This window comes from Littorina saxatilis, linkage group LG12 (assembly GCF_037325665.1).
Source record: "Littorina saxatilis isolate snail1 linkage group LG12, US_GU_Lsax_2.0, whole genome shotgun sequence".
Lineage (NCBI taxonomy): Eukaryota > Metazoa > Mollusca > Gastropoda > Littorinimorpha > Littorinidae > Littorina > Littorina saxatilis.
In genome coordinates this window covers 66,167,749-66,182,965 of record NC_090256.1, presented here as the reverse complement: position 1 = coordinate 66,182,965, position 15,217 = coordinate 66,167,749, and the positions used below count along the sequence as shown (strand labels likewise).

The 15,217-nt window shown below is 42.7% G+C and overlaps 1 protein-coding gene across 1 annotated transcript in view; it reads left to right on the top strand.

Moving 5' to 3' along the window:
• LOC138982599 (corticotropin-releasing factor receptor 1-like) overlaps positions 1–15,217 on the top strand; it is a gene marked incomplete at its 5' end in the record, with an annotated part of 84,914 nt that overhangs the window by 18,181 nt on the left and 51,516 nt on the right. Inside the window, 1 exon segment of the mRNA XM_070355924.1 lies at positions 3,372–3,502. Within this exon segment, the coding sequence (XP_070212025.1) occupies positions 3,372–3,502 (131 nt within the window).

The following is a 15,217-nucleotide window of genomic DNA, read 5'->3' as shown; positions in this document are numbered from 1 at the left end:
GCCAAATCAATCATTCGGCCACAACAGAAACACATGAGGCTTATAAAGTTCTTTTGATATTCAAATCGGGAATCGATTTACAATTATCACCAGGCGTTACCAAACAAAAATGTTGGAGATTTTGTCTTACTTTTTTCTATGGGAAGTATTAACAATGGCCCAGAAAGATAACGGCTGCAGCTTGAAATTCACACGCCAGAAAGATTCATCGCTCTTCTCGATTTTCATGAGTGTTTACAGCTCCTTGGCAGCTAAACGTCGATTGAAAGCCGTTCGTGTGCGACAAAAAACAAGAAAGGAAACGTGATGCATTCTCGTTGAGCAATGTTTATCAAACGTGCGTGGTTCGCATAAACACTTGCGTTGCTGCCCTTCCCACCAGGTAAAACACTCAAGCGCAATACGTCCACAGGCGCACGTGCCATAGTTACGCTGGCACCGTCGCGGAAGTGCGGATGCACCCACACACACAAACACGAGAGAGAGAGAGAGAGAGAGAGATAGAGAGAGAGAGAGAGACAGACAGACAGACAGACAGACAGACAGACAGACAGACAGACAGACAGACAGACAGAGACATAGAGAGACACAGAGAGAGAGAGAGACAGACAGAGAGAGAGACAGAGAGAGAGACAGAGAGAGACAGATAGAGATAGAGAGAGACAGAGAGAGAGAGAAAGAGAGAGAGAGAGAGACAGAGAGAGAGAGAATTGAATTGAATTGAACTGAACTTTATTTATCGAGGGTAACAGAATAAGCAATGTATACATGCTTTTTTTCATCCGGCCCTCGTCCATTGAGGGTAACACAAACACGAGAGAGAGAGAGAGAGATGATGATGATGGAACTTTATTTTTCAAGGATAGAGGTTTAAGGCGACGCCTTTTCTTACAACCGGTCCTTACTTCTAATACAAATGTCTAATAAATGATAAACAAGTAAAGCAACATGACAAATAAACAAATTAAACGAACGACCCAGCAAACAATCGACAAGTAAGCAAACAAGCAAATAAACACAAACAACAAAATGACAAAGTAAGCAACATACAAATCAAAAGCGAAACATGCAACATGTTAATTGAGGTTACACATGTAAAGTGATCGACGGTAAAATTCACACAATACCAACGTTTACACTAATGCTTACAATGATTATATGGTGTAAATGATAAAGATGATGATGATGATGATGATGATGATGATGATGATGATGATGATGATGATGATGATGATGATGATGATGATGATGATGATGATGATTGATGATTGATGATGATAATGATGATGATGATGTTGATGATGATGATGGAAAATCGCAACATAAATTCCACATAATACATGTAATAAAGAACATATTTTTGTAATTCATAAAGCTTTGCCAATTGTTGACAGCTACTTGCACATGTTAAGACTAGTAGCCATCTAGGTAGACATATAATGATTATGCAGAGCTTGTTTAAAACTCTATCGTGAGGTTAATGATCTTATTACAGACGGAATGGAGTTCCACACCATAGAGCCAGAGAAGGCTTGACTAGTTTTGAACAGATCAATCCTGGATATTGGTGGTAGAAAATTGATAGACCCGTACTTTTCGGTGACTCTGTGAAATAGGTCCTGAATATAGTTGGGCACTTCGCCATGATATACTTTGTACATCATTACAGTCTTATTAAACTGTAACTGTTTAACTAGTGGCAGGTAGTTTAGATTCTTTAACTTCAAATCAGCTGATAATTGTGGACCATTTAACATGATTGTAGCTGCCCGACGATGTATAGAGTTTAATTTTTTCATGTGAATATCAGAGACGCCATCCCAAAGAGTTGATGCCTAATTAATATGGGATAAGATGTGGGCATGATACAATAGTTTTAGTGTTGCGATATCGACATATTGCTTTAACTTTGATAGCAGAAACAAATTCTTGGATACTTTTTGACAAATATAATGTACATGAGATTGCCATTTTAATTCTTGATCGACTATCACACCCTAAACACGATGTTCCGTTACCTGCTGAACAGGTTGTGATTCCAGAGAAAGATTTAAATTAAGAGGTCGTGATTGGTGTTTTTGTCTTGTTGTAATAATCATGCTTTTTGTCTTCCCTTGGTGCACTATCATAAAATTCTGGTTACACCAATTGTTGACTTCATTCAGACTAGACTGTAAGGAAACTTCAATTTCTTGAACAGTCCTACAGCTTGTGTGAAGCGTCGAATCATCTGCAAAAAATCCGTTTTAACTTTTGAATTAGATATATGAAGGGGGAGGTCATTAATGAATACACAAAACAAAATAGGCCCTAAAACTGACCCCTGGGGGACTCCACTCTTTAAACATCCTTTGGGAGAGGTTTTACCGTTTATAGAAACATACTGTGTTCTGTTGACAGGATATGATTTAAAGAAGAGAGAGAGAGAGAGAGAGAGAGAGAGAGAGAGAGAGAGAGAGAGAGAGAGAGAGAGAGAGAGAGAGACAATGACAATGACAATGACAATGACAATTCTTTATTTTACGAGGGTAACAGAATAAGCATTGGTATACTTTTTTGCATCTGGCCCTCGCCCTAAAGAGGGACTAAATCTACTATAATAACTACTACTACATACTTACATAATTAGTAAAACAGTATAAGTTTATGTACATAAGTGCATTATATGAAACATTGTAGTTTATAAATGTTCATGACAAGGTGCAAAGTAAAAATTTGCGAGAGAGAGAGCGAGAGAGAGAGAGAGAGAGAGAGAGAGAGAGAGAGAGGGGGGGGAGAGAGAGAAAGAGAAACAGATAGAGAGACAAACAGACAAAGAACGAGACAGACATTGGGACAGAGACGGAGACACAGAAAGGTGAAGAAGAACAGTACCACTGGAGAAAAAAACACCAAAGTGAATGGCATGAACACAAACTAAATTGTGGAAGGATTCGGTCAGAAATGGCTATTTATGTAGCGTTGACAAAAGTGCCCCAGACAGACAAAGATGTGCAGACAGAATGATCAATATGTATTAGATACTATGAATACTGCAAGGTTTTTACTTTATTGGGGGGGAAAAACTGGTTTTATGCAAACCACCCAGCATTTGATTTAATCTGCGCGTTTACAACAATGTTCAAACTGTTTGTTTTTCACATCAAGGTGACTCTGTGCGTAAACATATGAACATTTCCTTACACACCTTTGACTATATCATTACAATCCTTTTAGTCTTAGTTTTGTTTGTCAATGCACACTATTAACAAAGCAAACAAAAACAAAACAAACAAACAAAAACTAAAATTAGATATTTCATCTTCGGATAGCCACATTGCAACATTATGTAGTTGTCAATATTTCAGACATCCTGTTGTCTCTGTGTGCAGGCGTGTTCGGGTCTCGGTACTGCCAACCCAATGGGACGTGGGAACACGGGAACTGGACCAACTATACAGTGTGCATGGACTTCATCGACCAGATCTCCTCACACACCACAGAGGCCCCGCAACTAGATCATGTAAGTCGTCACACACACACACACACACACACACACACACACACACACACACACACACACACACACACACACACACACACACACACACACACACACACCACAGAAGCCCCGCCACCAGATCATGTAAGTCGTTACACACACACACACACTCACACACCACAGAGGCCCCGCCACTAGATCATGTAAGTCGCTAAGAAATGTAAAGCCTCTATGTTAAGGATGCTTCAAGAATAACTGCGCGCGCGCACACACGCACGCATGCACGCACGCACGCACAGATACACACACGCACAAACACACACACGCACACACACACACACACACACACGCACACACACACACACACACACTCACATAACCGCACACAACCACTGACACACGCCGACACACACACACGCACTCCTCCCTTTCATTTCCTAGTCTACCGCAATTCATTTAATCAAATATTTACTAAATGTAAAAACAAACGCCGACAACATTACAACTTACAGTGTTAACAACAACAAAACCGGACAGAGTCTGACTCTATTTTCTGTCAGCGACTTAACATACCGGTGTAACAGGCCATTTTGACATATAGTCAGTTTTGACCAGGAGGTCATTCTGGGCTAGCTGATTTTGACCGGGAGGTCATTCTGGGCTAGCCCAGAATGACACATCCCCCCAAACCTTAGATATACGTAGTTGTATACATATATGCATAAATATTGTTTCTAAAGGTCTTAATGTACTCATTCTTAAAGTTTGAAGGGGGGTCAAAATTGACAGGGGGGGGGGGGGGGGGTCAAAACTGACTAGCCCAGAATGACCTCCCGGTCAAACTGGGCTGTGTCAAAATAGGCTGCTACACCGGACTTCGTACCGCACCGAGTGCTGCGCTTAACTCAATTTTCTGCATCGAACTCAGCCTTTATCGTTTGTTTGTATGAGTTGATTGGTTTCTCCGCTTCCTTGTGGCCCGAAAGTAATAGATACACGCGTAACACATCCCTGACGGAATAGTATATATATCTTTTCAATAATCCCTTAACACTGTATTTTCTCCTACATGACTTTTCTTGGGGAAGGGGGTCACTTTATTTACCTTGTAGAACTTTCCAATGCCGTTGTGTAATCAGTCTGCGATCAGTTTTGCCTTCGGAATATACTGCTCTGCAGTGCGGTGTGTTCTGCATTTCCTGCGCTCGACTTGGTGCATAAAAGCAGCAGTGCTGGTCGTACAACACTCAAGACTGATAAACAGTCAGTGGTCTCTGAGTGTTGTTTGCTTAACTGCATTATATGTTTGTTGTTTTTCAATACATCGCTCTGGAAAAAAAACGCATTTCTCTAGTCGTCTGCAGTGATCGAAAGTTTACTTTACTTTCTTTCTTTATTTGGTGTTTAACGTCGTTTTCAACCGTTCAAGGTTATATCGCGAGGGGAAAGTTTACCGATGCTCAACGTTCTGTTTGAATCGTTCCCAATTCACCGTTGACATTTAAAAGTGTTGGAAACTTAAAGTCTACCTCCTTCTCGTCAAAATAGTTTGACTCACCATCTCAGATCTGGCCAGGCTTTAACTTGGGATAAGATCATCCTTCCATTTGGACACATACCAAAAATCAACACCCTGACTGCTTGCCGTGGTGAGTTGGAATTTTTTCATGAATTGGTCTGGGTGGCCGAGTGGTAAACGCACTTGCTTCGGAAGCGAGAGGTTGCGAGTTCGACCCTGTGTCAGGGCGTTAGCAATTTCTCCCCCCTTTCCTAACCTAGGTGGTGGGTTCAAGTGCTAGTCTTTCGGATGAGACGAAAAACCGAGGTCCCTTCGTGTACACTACATTGGGGTGTGCACGTTAAAGATCCCACGATTGACAAAAGGGTCTTTCCTGGCAAAATTGTATAGACATAGATAAAAATGTCCACCAAATACCCGTGTGACTTGGAATAAAGGCCGTGAAAGGTGAATGCTCGCCCTAATAGGCTTGAGGTTTGCTGGCCGATGTGAATGCGTGATATATTGTGTAAAAAATTCCATCTCACACGGCAGAAATTAATATGTAAAGCGCATTGAGCATATATATGATTATGCGCTATATCAAATGTCCATTATTATTATTATTATTATTAATTTCCGAAAAAAACCATCAGTGGCTTCAAGGGAATTAATTTCTTTTACAAAAATCCTACCTTGCACAGAGACAGGGGTGGGGTTTTTTTCCGCGAATCCGCGGATTTCCGCGAATTCCGCTGGAGTAATCTATGTTTCCGCGTCCCGTTTCATCACAGTATCTATAACTTCTTGACTAAATGATATGGAGAGAAGTGAAGATGGAACAGAACACTGGAGGCTTGAGAGTTAAATTGTGCTGACTGAAAACTCCTGATAACTAATAGTCATTTTGAGTTTCAATGCATTGAATCATACTATTGCCAGTATTGGATTATGGATACATGGTTCATTACGTAAGTATGCACCATTACAATGTTACCATTGTTGTGTGAATAAAGTTGTTTTGTTTTTTTGTGGGTATGTTTGGGGGGGGGGAGTGAGGAGAATATCTTTTTTACCTGATCCAAACGAGTTGAAGTTTAGTCTCAGAATGCACCAGATTGCACAGATTTTAATGTACCATTTAAAAAAAAAATCGGGGGAACCGAATCCCCCTAGAAAAAAAGGGATTTCCTCTTTTTTCATCACAAGAGAGTCCCACCCCTGCAGAGAGCAATCAGGTTGTTCATGTTTGGTATGTGACCAAGTGGAGTGATTATCTTATCAAAAGCCAGCCAGATGTGAGGTAGTGAGCAGAACCAAAACGCTACCCAAAAATAAAATCTTTTTTTACATATATTTTTTTTTTCTATAACTTTTTTCCCCATGGTTCATTCATCATCTGACATAACTTTTTAGCGAAATCTAACCATAAGATTATTGGAAAAAAAGCAAAAATGTAGACGACCACCTTTAAGGTGGCGCAGTTATCTGCAGTGGCCAGTCCCATGTGTCTTCGGTCTGAAGAAGATTGTCTGCTGGTGTCTCTGGAGTTAGTGGATTCTGTCAACGCCACAGTCAGCACAGGGCTGCAGATCTGACGTACTACCAGCTATATATCGACAGCAGAAGGTGGAAGAAGGACGACTTTGAAAGTTACAGCTAGCGTCAGTATTGAAATCAAAAACTAATGAAATGCGATAGTTTAAGAAGAGGGCACCACTTTTTTCTTCAATGATCTGTGGCAATCAATGTTCACACTTCTTCTACGCTATTTGTATTTTTGAACAAAATATTAACTTTTACAGAGTTAGTGAGAGACAAATACTGCTCGACGAGCGATCGAGAAGAGCAGTGCCTGTCGAGATATGTGTCAAATTTCATATTTTGGTTTAAAATGCATCCATTTCACTTAAAATTATTCTTTTCTTTATGATTACTTTAATTGTTTTCACGACTGAAAGCACATTCTTTTGAAGTCTTGGCCTGCCGCCTAAATATGAAGTTTAGACGGGAAATCCAATCGATATAAATGGTATCTTTAACACAGCGACTGAGAGTTTCAGTTAGACATTTCTTTTTATGGTCAGTCAGCGTCCTGAAACTTGTGTTTCTTTGCTAACGGCTGCACTTGAGGCGAAAAGTTATGAGACAGGCGGCATCAAGGGAGATTTAACCTACATTTTCTGCGCAAATGTCTCTCTCGCTCTCTGTGACTGTCTGCCTCTCTCTGTCTCTCTCTTTCTCTCTCATTAAGGTTTATTCACACACTCCTTCTGTCTCTCACTATCTCAATCTCTCTCAAACACGCGCGCGCACACACACACACACACACACACACACACACACACACACACACACACACACACACACACACCTTCTCTCTCTCTCTCTTTCTCTCTCTCTCCCCTCTCTCTCCCCTCCCTCTCTCTCTCTCTCTCTGTCCCTATCTCTATCTCTCTCTCTCTCTCTCTCTCTCTCTCTCTCTCTCTCGCCCCATACCAACCTCCACCACCCAACCCCAATGCCCCTCTCAACATGCATGACAGGTGACCAGACAGCACGACGAAGCAAAGCGCTTGGGAAACGTTAACGTCCACAGGGCGGAGGCTGATGAACGGCCCCTGAATCCTGAGCCATGAGTGGGGACGTTAAGCGAGCTCGTAGCGGTGCACTGGGATTGGGGCCATGCTTCCGCTCCCCAAGGCAGGGACTAGCATTAGGAGAAAGATATCGCAGCTGATGGACGGCAGCGGAATCAGTGGCGATCACGACGGCAGCAGAATCACCAAGACAGGGACTAGCATTACGAGAAAGATATAGCCGCTGATGGACGGCTGCTAAATTAGTGGCGCAGGAACGACTGCAGCAGAATCAGTGGCGCAGGAACGACTGCAGCAGAATCAGTGGCGCAGGAACGACTGCAGCAGAATTAGTGGCGCAGGAACGACTGCAGCAGAATCAGTGACGCAGGAACAACTGCAACAGAAACAGTGGCGTAGGAACGACTGCAGCAGAATCAGTGGCGCAGGAACGACTGCAGCAGAATCAGTGGCGCAGGAACGACTGCAGCAGAATCAGTGGCGCAGGAACGACTGCAGCAGAATCAGTGGCGCAGGAACGACTGCAGCAGAATCAGTGGCGCAGGAACGACTGCAGCAGAATCAGTGGCGCAGGAACGACTGCAGCAGAATCAGTGTCGTAGGAACGACTGCAGTAGAATCAGTGGTGTGGGAACTACTGCAGCAGAATCAGTGACGTAGGAACGACTGCAGCAGAAACAGTGACGTAGGAACGACTGCAGCAGAATCAGTGTCGTAGGAACGACTGCAGTAGAATCAGTGGTGTGGGAACTACTGCAGCAGAATCAGTGACGTAGGAACGACTGCAGCAGAATCAGTGACGTAGGAGCGTCGGTTGCAGAAACAGTGACGTTGGAACGTCGGCAGCAGAATCAGTGACGTAGGAACGACAGCAGCAGAATCAGTGACCAAGAATCACCAAGACCGGGGCTAGCATTAAGAGAATGATATAGCTGCTGAACTACGGCAGCAGAATCAGTGACGTATAGGCAGGATCCAAGGGTGATGTGCACGACGACAGCAGAATCAGTGGCGGAGGAACAAGGGGTGGTGTGCACGACGGCAGCAGAATCAGTGGCGGAGGAACAAGGGTGATGTGCACGACGACAGCAGAATCAGTGGCGGAGGAACAAGGGGTGGTGTGCACGACGGCAGCAGAATCAGTGGCGGAGGAACAATGTGTGATGTGCACGATGGCAGCAGAATCAGTGGCGGAGGAACAAGGGGTGGTGTGCACGATGGCAGCAGAATCAGTTTGACAGTTAAAGTTTGAGGACATTTTAATATATTTTTCCAAAGTCCTTTCTTTTTACATTTAGTCAAGTTTTGACTAAATGTTTTAACATAGAGGGGGGAATCGAGACGAGGGTCGTGGTGTATGTGTGTCTGTCTGTCTGTCTGTCTGTCTGTCTGTCTGTCTGTGTGTGTAGAGCGATTCAGACTAAACTACTGGGCCGATCTTTATGAAATTTGACATGAGAGTTCCTGGGTATGATATCCCCGGACGTTTTTTTCTTTTTTTCGATAAATACCTTTGATGACGTCATATCCGGCTTTTTGTAAAAGTTGAGGCGGCACTGTCACACCCTCATTTTTCAATCAAATTGATTGAAATTTTGGCAAAGCAATCTTCGACAAAGGCCGGGGTTTGGTATTGCATTTCAGCTTGGTGGCTTAAAAACTAATGAGTGAGTTTGGTCATTAAAAATCGGAAACTTGTAATTAAAATTATTTTTTTATTAAACGATCCAAAAACAATTTCATCTTATTCTTCGTCATTTTCTGATTCCAAAAACATATACATATGTTATATTTGGATTAAAAACAAGCTCTGAAAATTAAAAATATAAAAATTATGATCAAAATTAAATTTCCGAAATCGTTTTAAAAACAATTTCATCTTATTCCTTGTCGGTTCCTGATTCCAAAAACATATAGATATGATATGTTTGGATTAAAAACACGCTCAGAAAGTTAAAACGAAGAGAGGTACAGTAAAGCGTGCTATGAAGCACAGCGCAATCGCTACCGCGCCAAACAGGCTCGTCACTTTCACTGCCTTTTGCACGAGCGGTGGACTACGTTCAGTTTCATTCTGTGATTTCCACAGCTTGACTAAATGTAGTAATTTCGCCTTACGCGACTTGTTTTATGTTGTCTTTTTTCGTGAAGCTTAGAGGATAAACAAGGTACCGAAGGCATTCATTATTTCTTGAACATCTTGAAATAAATCGCGGCTGCAGAAAGATGGTATTACTTTGCCTACACTTCACAGCATAATACGTGTGGCCTGTTCGATTAAAACCTCCGGCGAAACTCCTGCATCAAAACCTACATAAAAGGTAGCTCCTAACTAAAGTTCAGTAGATTCACCACCATAAACCCTGCCCACACCTCCCCCCTCTCAATTGGTCTGAAAAGACATTCAGAAGAAGGTGGTAAATGTTACAGATAACTTCAGACGCATTGTGCCATCGAGACATGCGCAGTTGTATGCTTCCCCTTCAGACGGGCGAGACATGTATGTCCGAATGACTTTCCGGCTGATTCCATGCGTTGAGTTTGAAAGTTTTGAAAGGGAACATGTCTCTGTCTCTGAATGTGTTTATCCCTCTGTGTCTGTCTGTCTGTCTGTCTGTCTGTCTCTCTCTCTAACTCTATATCTGTCTCTCTCTCTCTAACTATCTCTCTCTCTCTCTCTCTCTCTCTCTCTCTCTCTCTCTCTCTCTCTCTCTCTCTCTCTCTCTCTCTCTCTCTCTCTCTCTCTCTCTTGACGTGCCTTTTTTGCGTTGTATTCAAAGTGCCCGCATTAATTTTACCTCTCCTGCTTCTCTAATAAACAGGAATTGTTTGCAGATATTCACAGCACGGTGTCTTTTCTGTAAAGTCGCAGTTGAGTCATGCATTGTATCACATGAAAGCGTGGTCGATTCATATGTCCTGAATCTATAGCCTGTTCAAAAGATTGTTTACAGTTTCATTAATGTAACGTTAAGTAGTTTTCAAAGAGGGTGTCCCCGATAACCCGAACCCCTTTTGACAGTAAGCTTCGCCTTCAGTGTCGCTGCAAGTACGGATGAATTAGCTGACAACAGCTGCAGCTCAGAAATAGATGTTTTTGTTGTTGGTATCGCAATTGCATTAATGTTGCCTTTTGAATCAGGCTTAAGTTGGAATGCTACTGGGGCGAAAGGTGAGCAAGGCTGTTGCAGATTGAATTTAAAGGTGCACTCTTTCTCTTGCACATGATTATGTTCATCACCACAGATCTGTGCAGGCGTTTACACAGCAGAAAAATATCCTACAACCTAAACACATGCGCAAAATCCGCAACCTGACTGCGTCTTGCGCAGCTTGGGATTAAAAAAAAAATGTTGTTGCTTGAATTCAGTATTTCAGTGACACATACTTCAATCTACTAAATTAATAGACCATGTTCGTATATAACTCTGGGCTTTTGTTTGTTTGTTTGTTTGTTTGCTTAACGCCCAGCCGACCACGAAGGGCCATATCAGGGCGGTGCTACTTTGACATATAACGTGCGCCACACACAAGACAGAAGTCGCAACACAGGCTTCATGTCTCACCCAGTCACATTATTCTGACACCGGACCAACCAGTCCTAGCACTAACCCCATAATGCCAGACGCCAGGCGGAGCAGCCACTAGATTGCCAATTTTAAAGTCTTAGGTATGACCCGGCCGGGGTTCGAACCCACGACCTCCCGATCACGGGGCGGACGCCTTACCACTAGGCCAACCGTGCCGATGGTCGGCTGGGCGTTAAGCAAACAAACAAACAAACAAAGCACGGGTTTTAGTTGAAAGATACTCTTACCCCGTGTAAAAGACTGAATCTAATCCGTAATGGAAAATACGACTGCTCAAACGAGAAACAATGTCTATTTAATGGACGAATTTAAAATAACTATGTTAGGTTCGTGAAAGAGTGAATACCCTTGCTTTTTCTAGGACAAACATTGGAGTGGCCAATCACTGGTACGGGGTGTGTCTGAAACACGTGGACAGGAGCACGTGGGAATTTATTTGTCCAATGAAAAGTAATGTTTGTTCGTTTGTTTGTTCGTTCATGGGCTGAAACTCCCACGGCTTTTACGTGTATGACCGTTTTTACCCCGCCATTTAGGCAGCCATACGCCGCTTTCGGAGGAAGCATGCTGGGTATTTTAGTGTTTCTATAACCCACCGAACTCTGACATGGATTACAGGATCTTTTTCGTGCGCACTTAGTCTTGTGCTTGCGTGTACACACGGGGGTTGTTCGGACACCGAGGAGAGTCTGCACACAAAGTTGACTCTGAGAAATAACTCTCTCGCCGAAGAAAAGTAATGATATTCACTCTTTCTCACCCATACAAAACCGAAAAAGTTATTTCCGAAATTCGTTTATTATAGCCACACTCCTTCTTGTGAAAGCAGATTGGCTCACCATCCCATGGCCCACCACTGGGTCATATACAACAAAAAAACCACCTAAGTGCTTGCTGTTGTGAATTTAGAATGTTTTATGAATTAACTTCTTAAAAACCCATTATTGGTGTCTTTTTCGAAATTAATAGATACAAAAACAAAAACAAATGTGCACATACAACACAGAAGCTGTTTGTATGTGATCAATTGGTGGGATGGTCTTATTCCATGCAAAAATCTGACCAGATCTGAGATGGTGAGCCAAAGTGTTTTCACGAGAAGGAGTGTGCCTTTAACGTCCTAGAAATAGACGGCTGTCTGAAAAATGTTCCCTAAACAATCACGGGGCTATCAATGTTTGTGTCATGTCGCAAACACTAATAAAAATAGAATTATACAGTTAACAATAGCCTGTTCATCGGACTGCTTTTCAGATTAAAAAGCAATTGACTAGGTTAGTCTGTTCATAAGAAAAATAAAATACAGTCTGTAGTTGTTAGAGGATGTTTCGGGCAAACGTGCATGCGAACGAAAGATTAGCGCATCTCTAGACATGTCAATCATCTGATTAACAGTCATCAATTATGGAGGTCACGACAAGGTCATTACCAGGAAAAAACGAGGGGAAAACGAGGGAAAATACCATTTTCTGCAACTTGTGTGTAAGTAAAAGTTTTTAAACTCCATCTTCTTCTGGGATTGGCGCATATCTGACAATCATCTGATTAACATTCCCCAAGTTTTCAAGGTCACAACAAGGTCAAACCCGAGGGAAAACCGAGGGAAAATATTATTTTCTGCAACTTTTTTGTAAGTCAGACTGAGCTTATAAACTCCATCTTCTTCTGGGATTAGCGCTGATTACAATGACCCTGAAGTCTGAGGAAAGTTTTCTTGACCCATGTCATGTTTGAAGGGCATGACAAGGATGAACTTTTATACACGTCTAGGGCATTATGAGACATAACGAAAATATTGTTGACTCTCGAAATATTTAAAGGTCACACAACAAGGTCATTACTGGGTAAAACGACGAAAAATGTATCAACTTTAAGACTCGTCTGAGTGCCAGGAGAGCCTGTGTGATCCTCAGCGTCAGGCCTGCAGACAGTAAGGCTATCGGTAGATGAACACCTTAACATTGACTTTTTCTTCTTTCCCCCCTTCTTTTCTACCCCTATTACACCCAGCCCCTATGACCGGTACGGTTGGCCTAGTGGTAAGGCGTCCGCCCTGTGATCGGGAGGTCGTGGGTTCGAACCCCGGCCGGGTCATACCTAAGACTTTAAAATTGGCAATCTTGTGGCTGCTCCGCCTGGCGTCTGGCATTATGGGGTAAGTGCTAGGACTGGTTGGTCCGGTGTCAGAATAATGTGACTGGGTGAGACATGAAGCCTGTGCTGCGACTTCTGTCTTGTGTGTGGCGCACGTTATATGTCAAAGCAGCACCGCCCTGATATGGCCCTTCGTGGTCGGCTGGGCGTTAAGCAAACAAACAAACAAACCCAGCCCCTAATCTGGTTATAACAGAGACTGCTACCTTATGTTCCCGATGAATGTCCCTAGATTAAATATTTAAGATGGAACGGCTCAATCACTGCCCACAGCATCAACGGTACTGTCTCTTTCTGTTACCGAACACAAGAGTCAAGGGTGAGATTGAGTCATTCGCTTTATGCATGTACAGCCTAACTCGCTTTACGAAAGTGAATAACTTTCGATTCCAGATGGTGAAAATAAGTGTGGAGAGGAGCTGAATCAATAAATGTATCAACATAAACATGGCCAGTCATCCCCTCTGCTATCTGACTCTACAGCAGCACGCCCACACGCGGTGCTGCTATCAAGTAGGGGTCTGGAAAAGGAAGGGCTCATGAACTTACACCAGACATTCCTGAAGTATCTGAGTGTTGTGGTTGGACCAAGAGAAATGGGGTTCTGGAGCCCCTGTGGACGGAAGGAAGAAGTCATGAATCTGCCTCAACAGATGATTGAAGATATTCTTTAAGATGCATCAGATATTGAAGAAAACGATACAGCGGACTACACATCTTATTCTTATTCAGATGACCAGGTGAAAGTTGACTGCTTTTGAATCGTGATTATTCATGTGACCGGGAGAAGATTCAGTGGAGATACTGATGTGAGACACTGTATTGACTTAATAACTATTGCTGGAAATAAATGTCGCATTATGTGTACGTGTATGGATGATGTGAGGGGGGGGGGGGGTGTTCTGTGTATAAAAGGGGTGGCCGAGAAGGGGAGAGAGAAGAACAAGTCAATGTAAATGTGTTTATCTACTGACGATTACAAAGGCTCTCCTGGTACTAAGACGAGTCATACAGTTGATATATTTTCCGCCGTTTTACCTAGTAATGACCTTGTTGTGTGACCTTTAAATATTACGAGAGTCAACAATATTTGCGTTATGTCTCATAAAGCCCTAGACGTGTGTAAAGCTTTAAAGCTTTAGCTTAGAGAATAGCCGAACGTCCAGAAAGTATTTTATTTGATCCTAAAAGATATTCACAAATAGAAAACGTGTAAACTTGACCTTGTCATGACCTTCAAACTTGTCATTGGTCAAGAAAACTTTCCTCGGACTTCAGGGTCATTGAAATCAGCGCTAATCCCAGAAGAAAACAAGAGGCGAAGCCTTCAAGGCTCACGTAAGAAATAGACAAACAGTAACACAAACTCAATCACTCCGTCACACATACACACCCACACACACAGTAAGCTTAGGTGACACTGTGCAAGAAAGAGAGACACTAGATCTAGATCTGTCTGTGTCTGCATGTAGCCTACTTACAGGGACACGACTGCCAAATAGTCTCGGCCCGCTCAAAATAACAATGACCGAGACCACACACACCACGCGAGAGAGAAAGACTACAGGGAGGCATGCCGTCATGATGCATTAATTGACGTCAAACACTTTTGACCGTGACGTAATCTTATGCGAGCTTTATCCATAGTCTTGGATAACCACTCACACATAGACTCGGAAATGTTAAAGTTTCTACCACAGACATACACACACACGCACACACGCACAAACGCACGCACAGACAGACAAAGTTACGATCGCATAGGCTACACTTACGTGAGCCAATAAGCTCTTACTTACCAAAAAAATGCAGAAAATGGTATGTTTCCTCGGTTTTCCCTCGGTTCTATCTGGTAATGACCTTGTTGTGACCTTGAAAATTAAGGACTGGTAAT